Below are 19,130 nucleotides of genomic sequence, written 5' to 3'. Positions count from 1 at the left end.
AGCAAGACCTCAGAACAACTCATCTACTGCATCAACCCACTGCATCAAATGCCTTCAAAGGCCCAATCGGACTCAAGCATCCATATGCGTCAACAAGCTTTCAAATGAATGAACAGTCTCCCTATGAACCGTAAATACGTAATTCAATCACTAAGAATTTAATAAGATTGATTGTTTACTGATAAACATTTCATCATTCCATGTCTTTTTGCTCAACAGTATTTGAGTATGATTCATTATAAAATTGCCGAGACGTAATTCGCTATTTAAAGTCGAGAAAGATATATATCGACAAATTTTTACAAGATTTTACCTATATCATTACATTGTTCCATGAGCTTTTCATATTAAACAAATTCCCCAGAAACATTCAATGCAAAAATTGTGATACTATTGCATTTAAAAACAGACTTTATTGAACAGGCACGGGCAAAGTACGGCCCGCGGGCCAAATCCTGCCCGTTGGGTAATTTAATCTGGCCCGCCTGATGCTGCCACAACCAAACTGAAATCAAATTTTGATGTTTCAGCTAAAATAGCTCAGTAATTTGTAATAGTAATTTGTTGTGATTGTGGTTAAATTCAGTTTTGGCACGAGGCTTATTGTTTTCCACCTTTGCATTGTAACACTGTACATATTGTTCATAAAATGTAACTTTTTACGTCACACTTACATGGCCCTCCAGTCTGAGTGGTTAAAATTTTTGGCCTCTGGTTTAAAAACCTTGCCCACTTCTGATATAGGAGATCGGATGAAATCAACTGTTTTTGTTTATATTACATAAGTCTATAAACAACACTCAAACTGCAATTTGTCCTAAATGCGATACTGCTCGATATACTGTCGAAGTGATTATTGCGTTAATTAAATAAGCAGACAATGCGGCATAAAAATTGTGCTGAAAAAATAGGTTTTTATCTTATTACATTGCTATGTAAATCTTTATTTGTAAATTTAAATTTTTTTCTCTTTCATCGTTTCGACTTCGATTTTAATTGTTTTATTTTTGCCTTCTTGACCTGAAAACTATATTTATTTAAATATAAATAAATAATTTATATGAGCATTTATATTGAAAAAATAAATGATATTATTTCCGCATCGGTTGGATTTAGATGAGGGCAACGTTTTTAGAGATCTCGTAGATTTTTTTTTGATGAGTCTGGATGTAGTCTATTTACTATCACAACCATTGTGGTTAGAGAGCAAGTGCTTGTAATACATGAACGAAATGTACAATTTTCACATTTATGGACAAGGAGGTCAAAGGCCCACTTTTTTTTACTAAACTTTTGAAATTGATTAACACATCAGTTACGAAGAAAATTCTTTTTCCACAACAACTACAGAAACGAAATAGAGATCAGAGACCACCGACTCATCGATCTAGCGGCAAATACACACTTAGCACATGCGCGCTCTCGCCTCAAAAATCTAGGTCATACACGTTCTCTCGCTTTGCAAGAATCTACATCTCTTCATCACTAATTAATTAATAACTCGCTAATTAAACGACATAATTTATCCAAAATCAATAGACTTCTGCTCCGAGATATGGTGAATGCACATAAAATTTGGAGCAGATCACCTGTATCTAACAGATAAACAGACAAACAGACAAGTACTCTTTAACATACTTACCGATCAAGATCGATAAGTGACAACAATACTTCAACAAAACGACCAATAGGTCCATTTCGGGGTGTCCAATAGGTTGCTGTTGACAAAACACTATTCTCACTGTCTTGCTCTTTTTGTGTGATTTCAACCATAAATATGTTTGAATGTGAATATTTACGAATGAAATGAAAAATTTCCCATTTAATCGAAGGCAGGCGCAATTGTAATATTCTCTCAGGACTAACTTCTCCAGGCCTAAAGCATTGTTTAATTATAATCATGATTCGGTTACAAATTTATTGATCTTTTTGATTTATGATTTGAAATAACATTTCTATGCTTCAAGAAAAAAGAAAAAACATACACATTTACATTACATATAAAATTACTATTTCGACACTTATTGTGTTTTTTGCTTTCAAATCTAAAATTCTAAAATATTTGCTTAAAATTGGAGTGGCATCACTCGATAGTCTATTTCTCCACATATTCCAAGCAACTTATATTAATTAGAAAGTTTTTAATTAAATGAAAACGGAAATTATTTGATGCCAATTTGCTCGTTTAGCAAATCACCTCTAAGCTTGATTATACCTGGAAACAATTTATATCAGGAAACAATTCCAGCTGATAATTTCCGTCCATATTTAAGAGCAAATTTATAAATTCTTTTAATAAAAATAAGACCAAATATGAGGTACTTCTTTGGCCATGTAATAGATTTAATCAATGAAATAAAAAGTATGATTTATCTAAAAATCGCATCCACCGATAGTGGGCAGTATCTTTGCCAAAATCACTAAACATTTTCATAACTTACACTGCAATGGAATTAGCAACAAAAGACACAATAACTATCAAAATTTAATTTGATAAAAGCGATTAATTAAATTCATAATTTTTCTAAATATATATTTCAAAAGAAGAGAGTTATGGATACTTTCAATCATTCAGCAGTTAAAATACCTTCGTTTCGTATTCCTTTAAAAAGATTATTACATTCACCACTTTTGGGGGTTCCTTGTCTGAACTTGTTTCCCCAAAATCGCGACTACTCTTTTATTTTTTGCAACAAAATTTTGCCAGCTGTCGATTAACTGTTGTCACTAAGTTATGATTAGATTGCGTTTATTATTCAGTACAGTTTGTTAAATCATTTTTAAATATTTATTCGTTTTTAAAACTCCGCTTATATAGTATATAGCATCTTCTTTAAAGTTGCGGAGCAATGAATGAAGCCTTCCGTAAGTTTAACCAGTGGTTATCAAACTTTATTAATATATAGCATCTTCTTAGTCACTGCCAGTCCGGCAATAAAATTAAAAATAATTCAATGATGAAAATAATCGACGATCATAAGTGGAACCATATCGATCGACCCTATGTTAAAGATTGGCCGTGAGTTGATGTAATAAACCTCAATCAAGCCTCAATAATTTTCGTAGAGGGTTTCATTGTTGGCTCGAACTCTTGTTGAAGGAAGTGGTTGTTCGTAACCAGCATTTTCTTCTAATACATTTTCGTATGCCGTTTCGGCAGTTTGATGGTTGGACGTTGTTGCTCCTGAGGAATAAAAACATTTACTAAAAATATACTAAAAATCACAATTTGTCAAGTTATTAGGTTAGTTTGACTATTTGTAGGACGTACTTTCAATACATTGAGCTGTATTAAAGTTTAACCGTTATTAAGTTTGACCGTTCTTTGTTGTTGAGGAAAGTACCCTCTGCTGAGCATAGGAAATATTTTCAAGTTGGCAGAAAATCTATTAGAAAGTTTTTAAACTTAATAATAAATTATTTTAATTCGATGTTTATTTAAATGAATGATAATGCTGTTTTTGCTTTTAAATGTTAATTAGAAGGGTTTATATTTGAGAAGCAAAATTTTCATTTCTTTTGTAGTTTTATTTTGTATATGAAAGTTAATGGGCCACAGAATTTGATGTGCAACAAAAGTGGGCCACGAAGGAAAAACGATTGAGAAACACTGATCTATATCAATACTATTGGAAGAGCTACTTCAGCTTATATATATATTTTTTTTATATAATGTATATGTGTTTTAGCATTGAAACCAACACCGATTGTTCAATCCCGTTGCGCTAGGACTGTGCTATAGTTTATGATAATTTTTTAATGCACAATCATCATTTGGACCTCCTGAAGTATGTGAACCAAGATGGTGCACAACATGAAAATAGTATGTGTACCAGGTTAGGGTTCAGGTTATGCGACATCTTGGAGCACCTAATTCTGGAGCACCCGTAATTTCAATAGTGTCTCGCAGTTAACAAACCAAGCCCAATACTGTTCATAAATTTTGCAGAGTGTAATTTCCATTTTACCTTGATCCGATATGGTTTCGTAGTTACGAATTTTTATGGCTTCGTTTTGTTCCATTTCCTCTATCTTGAGCTTCTGTTTACGTATGATCCATCCAGTGATTCCGAGGAACAACAGTGGGATAATAAAACCAATCAGAAAACTCGGGAGGTTGAAAGTAAAAGATTTCTTTTCTGAACAAAAATTCAAATTTAAGCTTTCGAATAAATTCAAAATATAACTTTTATTATCTAATCATCTATATAAATTGGAAAATAAATATTCAATTTCTAACTATTTGTGATAAATTTTTTCTAACTCAATCTTGACTTGATTAAACATAGTAATATAAAGCGACTTTTTTCCAATGGCGAGAAAAAAGAATAAATAATTCCAAATGTAATTTTAGGTATTCCAACTCGATGTAAAAAAGGCATAACTAATTGACAACGGTGACGTCACCTGTTCCCAAGGTTATCTGCGAACTTCGTTTGAGGTAAATCTCTTTTTCGGATGGCGTTGCAGAAACGATTGAAATGCTAGAATAAAAATTAATAATTTTTACTCAATGGTATTATTATATTTACCTGAAATTTCATAGGTACGACAACTACTGTGCTGACCTATTGGCATGCTATTTGAACAATATATAGATTTTCTAGTAAAAGTAATTTCATAGCATGCCAACTTATTACACATATTTTTTTGAAGTTTGTCCAATCCCACCAACATAGTCAAGTGATTCTGCTAAAACATCGCCTTCATAAATTCCACAAAATTATTGTAATGTTGTTTCCAAGTATTTTCATAATATATATATATACGCATTGAATTTAATTTTATTTCTGCTTTGACAAAGTCTTCTAATAATATTGAAAACACAATTAATACAAAACTGCGATTACGGCTTGAAATAGGTAAAAAAAATATATACATTGGATCGAGAAAGATTTCGTGGTTCTTTTGACCTAAACGCGGAAAAATGAAGCAATTAAACTATTAATAAATGTCGCAAAATTTTGAGGGTTGATTGTTTTGAAATAAAGATTCATTGTGGACGAAAAATGGTTAGAATATTGGGATAAAATGGAAACACAGACAAAATCAAGTCAAATAATATATATTACACCAGGAACCTTGGGGAATTTTCTTTCTTCAATTTCCTATTTGTCCCGATGAATAAGAAATCGGTTTCCATCGGCACGTCATGTGTCGTTTCAAATCCTGCGATATCACATTGAGTTACTGACTCGTCTCCGAGTGTAACATTAAGAGTCTTTTCTTTCATACTAAAATTTAATTATATTCAATTTACTTTATTCGAAAGTTCCACAAATCTATTGAATAATCAGCTTGTTCGAACATTTAATCAAGTGCCTTATCTCTCGTGGGTTATCTATACCAATGGGCAATGCCATCATTTCATCATTTAACCGAAATCAAGTCCCCCGCCTTGATATACCGGTGAGATCGCAGCTGATCGGCAACTTCGTAGTAAAGGTGTTCGGCTGGTCTGACGTTACGTCACTGCCACTGAATTATTGCCAGCAACAAATATCAGCCCATCTGCAACAATTTAACAAAACGATCCCTATGCACTGTTCTTGACCAACTTGGCGTATACCATAAACCGAGATACAAAGTCCCAATCTAGAAGAGGAGCTTGGTTAATTTTCTCTGATCATGAAGTGTGTATTGAGATTTTATTTACAAATACTTGGGATCAGTCATTAGAGTCAAAATTTTAATTTGTCTGGAAACAAAATTCAAGTTGGAATTCAAGAATTCCAAGTTCCAATTTTCTATTACTGAACAAGATAAGCAATTCTGAATATACTTAAATATAACATATTGCGCGCCACTGATATGAATTTAAATCGAATAGGAATCGAAGTAGTGACTGAAAGACATAAATTCAGAATGGCATCATGAATATTTGTGACACAATTTGCCGATATCAAATTGAAATTTTTCATTAAAAAGAATGAATAACTCAGGTAAGTAAAATGGTTGACTATCAAGTGGCAATATTTTTGCATTTAAATTTACCTCGCAACCTCAATTGCCAGTGCGATGTATTTTTCCCCATCCGCTGTGCTGTTGAAGGTAATCAAATCATCCATTGTAAATTCAGTGCTTGTTTCAGAGACGTCCATGTCAACATTTACGAATATGCAACTGCAAAGTAAAGTATATCAAATCCAATTTGTTGGCCCAATTAAAATCAAAGTTCAAGATATTTGGCAATTTATAGTCGTATATCACATGACCTGAAACATCAGAATACAAGAACTCGAAAATCTGATATCCTGGCCAAAATGGCTGATTGGGATAATTTGGTTAGACTATGTGATAACATAACGGATCTGCAATGCGCTGTTTCTACAAAATATCAGTGATTGAAATAATTGAGGAGGCAAAAAACATTGTGTTTTACATGTAAATTGTGTTGTACCATTTCTATGTTAACAAACAAAAAGCTATCAGTCATATAAAAGACAATTTTTTCAACCAAAGTTTTGCTATTTAATTTTGATTTACTGGAAAATTCGATATTTTCTGAATCTGTCACGCGTGTACGACAATTTCTTTTCAGCAAAATCAATACTCTCAGATCTTATCGTACGGGTATGAGATTCGTGACCTTCGTTTTCATATATTCGAGAATTGCTGTTTTGTTTGATAAACTTTCGATCTCACCTAATAAGACCATTACTTTCATAAGGCATTTGTATCGTAATATTTATTTCGCCACTCTTGCTGATCCCTGAATCTCCAACAATTTTAGGAGGATGAACCATTGTTGGAGCTGAAAGTGAATAATTGCCAAGACTAGAATTTGTTCAAGGAGAATAAATATAAATAATACAAGGGGCTATATTGTATAGAAAACTAGGTACTTCCGTAGTATGTGAACCAAGATGGCGGCCACCGGAACTTAGTTTGTGTACCAGGTTATGGTTAGACCATAATTTCAGGTACAATTACTACGGGAGTCACTTGGCTGGGCCCCGAACTCGTTATAGAATTAAAATGAGGAAAATTGGAATAAAATTATGACCAAACCTTAACCTGGTACACATACTATGTTCAGGTGTCCGCCATCTTGGTTCACATGCTACGGGAATGCCTAAAATTATCATCAAATAAATATTTAAATATTTTATTTATTATATTGGGATGGTAATATACTTGATTGCCAGTTAAATGTACGTTTACAAAACTAGATAAACTTAATTTACATTTTTATAGAAATTAACTATGATTGCTGGTAATACTTCTGGTTCTTGCTATAAATTACAATGAATTTTTGCGTGGTATCGAAATATTATATAGCAGTTCCACGAGAAGACTATCATAAGACACTCAATGTATATTCAATACGCTAAACACAGTCATATTCACAGAAATAGAGATAGAAATCGACAACGACTTTATTTACCTTTCGAACTTCCTCTACATGCACCATGCACTCGCAAAGATTTACTGGATCCGGCGCAACTGAAGATTGCCACGGACGCAAAGTATTCCCGATTTGGCTTTGGTTGAAACTGATACTCTGTTGCTGATGTCATATTTAATATGTTTGAGTCTACATTTTGTATTTCAGAAGACCGCGTTGTGACCAGAATGGAATTCAAAACCAATTCCTGAAGTATGATCGATGTATCACATACAGATTTGTATATTCGATAGAATTATTTTTTTGTTATTTTTAATGGAACAAAAAATCTTATATAATATTTTGTTTTACATTTTACATAGAATTTAGATACTTAATAATTTTTCAATTCGCAAATTTTCATATTTCATGCCTCAGCAATATGTTGCAAAATAATCTTATTTTAGATCTGTTTTGAAATTTCATTACTTATCCCTCAAAATAAGGTTAGTCATAATTGCGTCGTACTGCATTTCTTAAGAGTATTGATATTATTATGATTTGAAATCACCAATTTTTTACACCTAGGTTTAACGTGGATTCCGTTTATACCTCACAATTACACTTTACACATTTTTGAATTTAGCGTAAGCTGATTTTTGAACTATGTTAGAATATGGGTATTAATGTACAAATAAATCGTTTGTTGCACCGAAACAGAGAGTAAATAAACAATAGAGGTGAATTATTGACTTACCACTGTATACAATTCCATGCTTTCTTCATTAACTATATCCCATGATATAACGCAGGTTTCATTTTCCTCACTTTGTTTAATGAAAGCTGACTTTACGCTTAAAGCTTTTCCTCCTGGTTTTACGATTGTTCGTGCAAGCAAACGATTATTGATCATTTCTGGACACACAAATTTTGATAAGCATGCTCTAATCTGAAAAAAATTATTAATCTTTTTTAACACTTTGCCTAGTGCATAAATTATAATATTCTAGAGTAAAATATCGAAATCATTTTTTTTACTTCAAAAAACATTTTATTTTCTGATTTGATACATATGGAATTATGGATTACTATTTTGTTGAGATCAAAAAAATCAAAATTTAAATATTTTAGTTGTTGAAAATGAAAATGTCCATCAACATCCAATTGCTTTTACGTTTTTTTTTCATATTTCTCCGCGGGCTTTCTGAGAATAACCGTTTTGGCCCAAATTCTAGTATTTCAAAAAAATTTGCCACTTTGGTTATCTGCCAACTTCCAATTGCATTGTACCACACGGTGCAACATTTGTGGAAATATGTTGAGTCATTTTTTACTTGTTATTGTCGAATCTAGTCTAATTCGGTCGGCTATTTTTAGGGTCAAAATAAATATTTCTTACACGTAGTTTATATGTTGTATCGGAATCTAAATTATTTATCAATGTCGACTGTGGCTGGGGTTTCAGTGGTGTGACCCATTTTGTTTTTACTTTATTAATCCATGATCTTGTTGAAATTCTAAAAAAAAAAAAAATCAAAGAGTAGCACGAAATTGAACACAGTGAACATTATTATAAGTTATTCAAAAACTATCGTTTTTCTGATATAGTCCGAACGAGCAATTACTTGCTATTTTACGGATCTAGGGTGTCCCTCGCTTCAAAACAATTTTTCAACCTTAATTACCACTCATTTAATAAGAGTCGGAAGGTATCGGCAAGAATGCTTGAACGCTTCAGCTATATTTTTTCTAATCAATTCTTACGCCTCTGATTTTATCAAAGAAAAATTTTGTTAAATTGCTGTAAATTTCTTATGAAATGCTGCAAAATAATACGAAACAATAAAGGTATCAGACTATAAAACTTCATCGTAACCCGGAAATCAAAGTCTTATTTCGAATGTTATACATTCACATATAACTACAAACAAAAACAGTATTACCTGACCAAACTATGAAAAAACTTCAATGACGCATCCTAAAATACGCATATTCATGTTTACATTGCTCATTAGAAATAACTGTTAAAAGCGAAATTAAAAGAGGAAAAATCTGAATATCCCGTATATAATTTTATACGCAATCGCTTTCACATATAATTTTGTTAGGTAATCTCAAGTCGCGACTTTGATTATGACAATACTGAAACTAAAGCCCAAAATATTTTGCTCGAAAAAAAGCACAAAAATTGATCCAGATTAAATGTAAATAACAAGGATAGTAAGTATTGGACCATTAAAATAATCTCACTTGTGAGGAAATCCAACTGCATTTTTGTGAGGTTCCCACGAGATTAACAAACTGGAGTTGCACGTGTAATTCGGAATATGGTTAATTGTTGGAGTTCCCTCAACTGATAAAATAATGTAGTTGGTTAGCGAATGTAAAGGAAGATGCACTATTTGAAAAATGAATGAAAGCTTAATGTCTGAAGGTTAATTGGAATTGACAATCTTTTCTGTGATAGAACAAACCTAGAATACATCGAAAGTAAAATATGAGTCGCATTTCGTGATTTCTGCGTGGACATTGAGCACAAAGTTGACCCATGGACTTTTTTTGTAAAAATTCTGGATGTTGCTTGTATTCTTCTTTTTTTTTGTCGCTATTTATGTGACAAAATTGTCATTCTTCTTTATCACTCGATAAATTGCTTTAAAATTTGGAGGGTTAATAAATGTTGTTTTTGCTGTAAAGCGATTACTTTTTATTATCCATGAGCTCTATTATTTTTTTTTTTAACCTTGAAGTTTTATGTGATTTCGTCAACAAAATTAAAGAGAGCGCACCATGCGCCGATTTGACGATCGTATATCAGAGATCCGTTGGTCAGTTAAGTAGGAAGTATTTTGATAAGAAAGACTGCCGGTATTGTAAAAGATGAGATACTACTTTGTCGTGAATTTTGTGTCTATATGTATATGTAGGTATTGCTCTTCTGTTTCGTACGTCATTATTTATATTCGACTAATCAATAGTGACAATTGAAAATGTTTGGCGCTCCAGTAGTATATATGTAGTAGTATATATACCAATATAGTGGTAACAAATTTTGTTCGATTATTTTACATTAGGATGTGTGAAGGAACTGAAACCTATAGTCAGCGGGTGTATTCACTTGGTTAACAGAGACAGTCCCCGAACTCGTAACAGAACTAAATCAGGGAAAATGGGAATAAAATTATTGCTTAATCCTAACCTGGTACTTATACAACGGGATTACTAAATGTCCTAGTCTAGAAACTGCGTGTATGAGCTGATCGCTACTGTAGCCGAGTGATGGAACATGTCTCTTGCATAGGGCTTTAGAATATGAGATCTCAATCAGACAGTTTCAATTAAAACGGGAATAAACAGCCAACAATTTTATATCAATGTTACCTTCATATTCAATTTTGTTTCCTCCTTGTTTAACACCGTTAACCCAAGACCAACAGAAGTAGTTTCCTGCATCTGATATATCTGCGTTTTGTAGATGTAATATTGCTGATCCAGATTGCTTTGTTTGATAAACACGCTTGCTAGGATCTGTTGGTATCACGAAACTCGTATACCATTCAACATTAGTACCCTTGTTACACATGGTCTTAGTACAAGTCATCTGAGTTTGACCTGTACTTTGAATTTCCAGAAAAGGACCCTGGAACTCTGTTTTTAATGATATTGTACATCAAAGATTAGATTTTATTGAAGTTATACCACGTGCATGACGACCATATAAATAACCTAAAAATACCAACAATGAATATTGCATAAAATTCTTTTTTGGGTAGCATTTTAAATCAACTCACTCACTAGGTACCTTCACCGCGGCCGTCGGTTTATATATTTCATGAGTGGCCAACACGTTGATCGCGATCGACCGGTCGATCGCCACGTCTCGAGTAGTCGATCGCGTCTGACGTTGAATAAATTTAATAACATACCCCAAAAAATTGCCTTGAACCGGTTTCATACAGTGCCTGTTGTGTGTTTTAAAACAGGAAGAATATGGTACTGTACATGCGCAAAATACGATATACACATGCAGTACCCTGATTGGGTATGGACAAGTCCAATGGAGTATAATATCACGTAACAAAAGTTTCACTACTGCCAAGTTTTAGAAATAAACTTGCGGAATATTGTGTGCCTTGACAAACGATTCTACAATAATTTCTGCACTGTGCGAAAGTTATTGTCTCACTCCAAGAGTAGTGTGATAAATTTAATTCGAAACGGTAGCAGTGGCAACAGAATGCCCTTTTTTTCTAATTGCAAGCGAGCACAGAATCACATTTAAATTAATTGTAAATTAGATAATGAAGTTTAAGCAGTCATGTAACATTTATGGTTCGAAAATGTTCATTATTCGCTTTTTAGATAATACATGGATACTTTTCAAGGTTTATTTTGGAATTGAAAACACTTACGACTAAAAAGTAGACAGGCCCTAGATCTGAATTGTAGGATTTGAATAAATTTAAAATAAATGATGAAACATTTACTCCGGGTACAATTAAATAATCAAATTAACAAATTCAATGGAATATGAAAAAATTAAAAGGGGAAATTTTTGTTGCAATTTCTCTGAGAATGCGCCGGCAGATCCGAGCTTATTGGAAGCTGTGGAATTTTTGTATGCGTGTGTGCGGTTATCTGCGTATCCAGTATTCATACATTTTTGTTTATGCCTTTATTACCGATTAGTCGAACGAGAGCTAATTTGAAGAACTTAGTCGATCGCGGTCGAAAGCAGGTTGGCCACCCTTGATATATTTGATAGAACTATCAATTCAAGGAGGTGATGACTTTTCATATTAAAAACTGGTGGTATATTTCAAACTAAAACATATACTAGGGTACATGAGGTTCGTATATAAATTTTACTGTACTTATGGCTTATTAGTTGTTTTGCAGAAATAATATAAAGCTTCTGTATTATGATTTGATGCTAAACATGAATTATCGTGTATATTATATATTGGGGAATCATAACTTTATTTTAGTGCTACAAAACCAGATATTTTCGTTATAAAATTATTTGTTTTTGTGAAATTCGACAAGATTTATGAGGGAGCTACGACATCTGATCTATTTCATCACCTTTTTGGCAAATAAAATTACGTTTTTCCTCGCACTTATAATCTCTCCAAACAAAATCATCCTGAACAACAACCAAACAATCCTCATTTTCCGCGTTTGGTTCTGTAGCCCCCCTGCATCAAAAAAAGAAAAGATGAACTGACAACTCAAAGTTTTGTTGCACATAGCTACAATGAGGTTGCCAATAATTGGCTAAGAGATTTTTTGTATTTTGATATCAATTTTTTTACTCCATAATTTTATTTGGCATGGAAGTTCAAAAAGCTTTGAGAATATGTTGATAGCTAACCAGTTTTGATATCCTTCCTCTCCTCTCCTTATTACGTCAGTATCGTCCTGCCATTTCCAGTCACCTTCATTAGCTATGTCGTTCCCTCCCGTGAAAAATGTTTCGCTGAATAGATTGTTTCTGAATAGGTTGAAATTAAAATAATTATTACACGAAAAATAAGTGTAAACGCAAATTGACCAACTATAGCTTGGAATTTAAATATGATTTGAGTTAACATCGTGCACGTGAACAAGGCACGAAGATGGAATATATGGCCTGAAAGCTCCTGCAATACCTATAAGAGAGCACAAGTTTTCTGAATAATTGGCAGAATATATCCACATAAAACAGTGGAGCTTATTCTTATCAATGTTTTGCATGTGCGTTATCATATCACGGCTCATTCAAATCCTATGTAACTACCTCACGTTAAAATGAAAACGTGTCCTATATAGCAAATATATCGGTATTTTGGAATATATCCACCGATCCGATTTAGTCCAAAATACATGAAAAATAGCACTATTGAGGAGAAGAATTAATTGACTATAAAAATAAAATGTTTTGTTCTCGTAAACGGTGAATGCAACTCACCTGAGTACATCATTTATCACGTCAGTTATTTTTTGATTATCAACTTTGACGAGATAACTTCCCGCAGATTCACAAGCTGATTTTGCTTCAGTGTAATTTTTCGTTTCGTGGAAAAATAGAAGTTTGAATCCATCAATACATTCGCTTCTCCACGGTTCTATAAATAGAAAGTAATGTTCAAGAAAACATCTATTCATTTATGTCTATTATTGGGGAAGTGACTTGCAAAATTACAACATATATGTAGAAATTGTCGCGTACGAATTAAAATAACAAAGAAAGTTTTTGAAGTATTGTTATCTTGCTATTTGCGACTGATGTTCAAATCGCTCTTTCAATTCATTTGGTTTTGTTGGAACGATAAATAATGTTTTGTCTTGCTTTGCTATGATAATTGACATATGGCTGTCTGATAAAGTTCTGCTTTGTTCAAACGAAACGTCAACAAGTCAATAATTTTGACTTGTGGTCAAGCAAGAATCTATAATCATTTTGTGAAATTATCTCTGAGTTCAAAGTTTTAGATCACTCTATCTCTTAATGCCAAGGAAAACATTTCAAATATATTTTTAGGTGTCGAGAATGATTGTAACTAAACTATCCATTCCAATGACTGTGCTTAAAATGTTAAAGAAAACGGTACTCTTGTAGTGTGTGTACCAGGTTAGGGTTAGGCCAAAATTTTATTTTGATTTTCCCGGACTGTTCGGGACTGTCTGTGTTAGCTAGGTGATTATACCTCATGCCCATGGATTTTAGCCTTTTACACAACTTGATGTTAAGTAGGCAAACAAAGTTAGTTATCTCCATATTGGTACACACACTTCTCTGGCGCCAAAAACAATATATCACAAATACTAACATTTTTTAATCGGAGTTATTTACTCACGTTATAAGAACAGAAAACAATAAATATTGGAAAATTACTCAAAATAATCACAAAATCACCATGGCAGATGAAACAATTCTTTTTTTTAATTTTGATAATTGGAACTAGCACCAGTATAAACATTTAAGATTGAAAACAAATCAAAAGTGTGATTACACTCAATGTTGGCTCTGCAACTCATATCAAAATATGATCCTAACGCAACACGTAGTTTAGATTCGGATACTAGTTTCTGGTATTCGCGGAGGAAATGTTTATGTGACGACTCATACGCTCGAATGAGCAATTTTTATAAATGACCGACAATTTTTTCGAAATTTGCCATCAAGTAGTAGAAGTATTCCTCTTATCAGTGTTATCAGTGTTACAAAAATAATTAAAATAAAATACGTACCTTGACCTGAAGAAACATGCGTGATCGCGTATAACAATATTGCCAAAACTCTCAAGTTCATCTTGTATTTCCACAAAATGTTTCTATCTTAAATGTTCATAGTAGGAACATATCAACGTCAATCTACAACGACCTAATAATGCATTTAGCATAGCAAAAAATAAATTTGATTTTTGATAAGATAGGATGAAGGCACACATACAATGCTCTTCTCTGCTGTGGTCATCTTTGTGATTTTGTCAAAGGTAGCTGAATATGTACAAAAATGAGTTTGATCATAAAATTTTATAGTTCGGTAAATCCTAAATTAAACAACGATCATAAATTGTTTTCAAAATATACGGAGAGAACTCATTAGACCGTTTTACTGACATGATAAGCAATACTGCAAGATTTAAAACCGTTTCCCGTCTAATAAGATTATATCTTCTTAGCAAGGTAATAATCGCAGAGCGAGATTGTGCTGAATTCATCTATGCGATTCAAAAATCTCAATTATGAGTCTAACCTGTTATCAATACATTTAAAGCAGCAGAAATGCCCCACCACAATGTGTCCATTAATTTATCATGTGAAATTAAACTCTAAAAATTGTTAATACTCCAACTTTGAATACCTTGCTGAAAAGAATCATCAGACCGACCAAAACAAAATTTAGAAAAACTGACAAATCTGATTTCACAATCCTGATTTATTTAACTTGTGACTCTTTTCTGACGTTCCATGCGCCTTATTATTTGTAGCTTTAAATCTGAGTTAAATTCTCTTATTTCCACCTATTCACATATAGTTCACTCTCTGGGTTACATATACTATTAAATGAACAGAATGTATTACCAAGTACACCGGAAAATGCGTATACGCTATTGTCGCTTATTTTTTTTTCAAATCGAAGTTTTATTAGAATCGAATCAAGCATGGGCAAATAAAGATTTAGTAGTGTAAATATATCGGAGTAACAATTTCCGCCAGGATAACGCGGATTGGCAGTCAGGTAGTCAGAACATATGTGTCATCAATTTGTGTTAAAATGGTAGATTTATGAAATGATCACACTAGCAGATATACGAAAATCTATTTACGCAATAATTGATCAGTTAGCCAAGTAAAATGACAGAACATTACACGCGATCCGGCAAATGTCTTATCCATTTTTTTGGCCCACTGTACCTTGTCCATCTGGGATTAAAACGACTATCCAGCAAGTTTTATTTCATCAGAATTTTAAAAATCGAATATTTATCGCCTAATTTATTTGATGCTGAAATTACGATTCGTTGAGCATTTGTGATTTCAGACCTCAAAATTTGCTCACTGTACCTGCAATACGGAATGCACAGTTGTAACGAAACACACCAACATTTTTGTCAATTGATTCCATATTTACACTTTTACTGCTCACTAAAGACTTATGAAGGCAGAATTTTTCTCTTCATTCCCCAGTTAATTATGAAATATTGCACTTTGCGGAATTATCGTTTTTATCTCAGTTGTGATGGATAGAGAGGTTCAAGACAAAGGGGGCGAAGAAACGTTTTGTCACATATTCGTCGTAGTATTTTAATGAAGACTTAGAAATGGTTAAAAATTATAAATATATATTTTCCCCATTGTTCCAATATATTTTTTCAAGTTTTGCATTTTTGGATTGAAGCCCTTGAGATCAAATATTAGATTCTCGTTAGAAAATATTAAATGTAGCATTTACGTATCAATGATATAACAAGTGTAGCAGCTATATAGCGATTGGTAGTTCATAATTTTTGACATTAAGGGACATAAGAATACCATAAAATGTTATTATATTCGTATATACATAATAGTTGTCAGTATCGGAGTTATAACGAGCCATAGAAAAGCTTAATAAGATTTAGAAACTAATCGACCGACCGACAAATCATTTTATCTTGTGGCAATGCATGAATGTGCTGTTTAAAATAAAACTTGATGATAAATCAGTCTGATTTTATATGTATATATATAATATATGTTACGTCCTTCTCATCAGTTTTTGAAAAAAAAAAAAGATTTATTGTTTGATGGGGAAATCATCTCAATATATGTATTTTCTTATTCCGTAATGCTTTTCACGTGACTTCGTGTCTTTTCCTATGATATCTTTATGATACATAAATATATGTTTAACATTGCAGTATATATTTTTGGTTAATCGACTTAGTGAAACGACATTTTCTTAGGTATAGCAAAACAAGTAACATGGCAATGATGGCCGTTAACCTAATATTTTGTATTCACATGCTATATTTGCTAATTATATTGCTAATTACTTGTATAATTTGCTATATTTAAAACTATACCGTGTACCTTATATTGATATTTTGTCAAACGGAGCACAGACCAATGATTGATATGAATTTTTAATGATAAATCCTAAATAGTATGTACTGAAAGTCACATAGCAATTTGGACCCCATGTATTAAAAGTGAAAATATAATTTTTTTCCCATATACAGAAAGCAAACAAATCGTGGATCATCAAAATAGAACGACAAAAAGTTCAGAATAGGTCAAAATGAAGATTCAAATTGTATTGATTCAATATTTGACGTAGTCTTGACTCTACATGAATTCAAATTTTACTCACTAGATGTAGTAATGAATAATAGAGGGCCACGTTGTTGCCTTTATTTCGAACATTTATATAAGATCATTTCTGCCATGACAGAAAGATTTAAAAAGGTTACAATTATTTGTTTTTGAGTTTAACTACAACCTTACTTTATTAATATGACATATATATACATATACTGTATATATGTTTATATATATATAACATCACAATATATTTCAATTTATTGCTCTAGTAAACGACCAACGACTCCTCCTAATTTCAACACTTATACTAGATGGTTTCGACTATCACAGAAGAGTGGAAAAGATTCACAATATTGTTTTAATTTGTGGTTGCTTAATTAATTATGAATATAATTAAATGGAAATGTTAAATACAATTTTTACCCAGATTCTTTCTGTTATATTGCAGATTATTTGTGTTTAACGACGATGCATAGTGATTTAAGGACCTGAGTGAGATATTCACTTTTATTTTTATTTTGCTTAAGTGACATTAGTTTGATTAAGAAAAGACGTATAAAATTTAAAATAGCGCGGTGATCTTAGTTATTTGTAGTTGTAGAGCCTTAAAACTAAATCCAAATTCTGATTAATTCCAAGTCTCTAATGCTGAATATCCATACCAAAGTTGTATAAAGAACTCGTTGGAAAAAAAAAATTGGGAGTAATAAGGCACAAAACAACTTCTTGTACGAGAGGGAACTTTCGATGTTCAAGAATAAATGATACCAATGTAATAAATAAAGATAGTGTAAAGGAAATTGTTTGTTGCAAAACAGTGTGTTTTGAAAACATACTCTTTGGTCATGTACATCCGCAGAGAAATTAAACGTGGTCAATTACTTGTTTCAACACTAAAGTTGACACAGTGAGGGCCAAAGATACAAGGAAGAGGTCGACTTACTAAGATATTGTCTATTTTGATGAGTCAAGATAGCTGATCAATCTGGATAGTACCTCAGGTTATATACCTCAACCTTAATGGTATTAAAAGTAACACACATGACCTAACCTTAACCTGGTACACATACTACTTCCGGTGTCCACCATCTTGGTTCACATTCTTCGGGAGTACCAAATAGGGTTGACTTAAGTTATGGTTGATTTGACAAAATCAATTTCATGCCAGGCTACATGATATTTTTCAATCGAATTTTGATTCGATTAGCAACAGTTAGTCTCAATAACAATCTAAACTTATTGGATTGAACCTTGTTAGACTAATTTAATCTAAAGTAAATGATGAATCATCTGGTTTCTATATTCAACCCATATCAAAATACTGTCTTAGGTAGCTAATTCACAATACAGAGTTCAAATGATTTTTCATGTAGGTGTATTGATATCAAAACAGTGAGCAAGTCACAGTTGTGGAACACCGACACTGGTGGGTGTTGAATGTTTATTCTAGGAAACAAGCCATTAGTCTAACAATATCAGATGCAACGTTAGACGATGTAGAAAGCAGTTTGATGGCGTTTATATTGGCGTGAAGGTACTTTGGGGGTTAAGGTCTTGATATATTACATCACATATAAAATGATCATATATCATGTTATTAGGTAGAAATAATAAAGGGTATAATTATTCAAGAAGGGTGATAAAAAAGGTATTGTTATTGAGTCGAAATAAAAGGGTATATAATCTTTCAAGAAGGACAATAAAAATAAAGAACGCCGCCGATTTTACATTTCTGGGAAATTGGTTTTATTGGCATGTTTGAACAAACAGTAATAACTTTTTATAATAGGTGTAAAAAAGGCTCAGACGGGCCTAAAATAAGGTTGAAATCAATGATTATTATTAGATTTGTTAGTTGCTGTCTACCTCATCTCTCTACATACTGTCTATCTAAGATAGGTAGATGTAATTGTTTTTCCATACATAGTGAGATGACTGGAATAGTTAGAGCTAGCAGCGTTACGCTAATATAGTTGTATTAGGCAATAATCATAAAAAGACAATAAGTACAATA

At 32.4% G+C, this 19,130-nt stretch overlaps 1 protein-coding gene across 1 annotated transcript; it reads right to left on the bottom strand.

Moving 5' to 3' along the window:
- Nucleotides 1–1,975: 1,975 nt before the first annotated feature.
- On the bottom strand, nucleotides 1,976–14,689 carry LOC120335085 (uncharacterized). Its single transcript, XM_078115735.1, has 15 exons — nucleotides 14,561–14,689; nucleotides 13,278–13,434; nucleotides 12,702–12,821; nucleotides 12,413–12,525; nucleotides 10,709–10,975; nucleotides 9,578–9,680; nucleotides 8,727–8,844; nucleotides 8,085–8,276; nucleotides 7,388–7,595; nucleotides 6,646–6,754; nucleotides 5,995–6,123; nucleotides 5,082–5,234; nucleotides 4,408–4,484; nucleotides 3,969–4,139; nucleotides 1,976–3,184 (listed from the first exon to the last, which is right to left on the bottom strand). The coding sequence occupies exons 1-15, from the start codon at nucleotides 14,619–14,621 to the stop codon at nucleotides 3,051–3,053; spliced, it is 2,112 nt and encodes a 703-aa protein (XP_077971861.1). The 5' UTR covers nucleotides 14,622–14,689; the 3' UTR covers nucleotides 1,976–3,050.
- Nucleotides 14,690–19,130: the final 4,441 nt, after the last annotated feature.

This window comes from Styela clava, chromosome 1 (genome assembly GCF_964204865.1).
Source record: "Styela clava chromosome 1, kaStyClav1.hap1.2, whole genome shotgun sequence".
NCBI classification, from domain to species: domain Eukaryota; kingdom Metazoa; phylum Chordata; class Ascidiacea; order Stolidobranchia; family Styelidae; genus Styela; species Styela clava.
The sequence above is the reverse complement of the archived record's forward strand: the minus strand, read 5'-3'. Positions and strand labels throughout refer to the sequence as shown.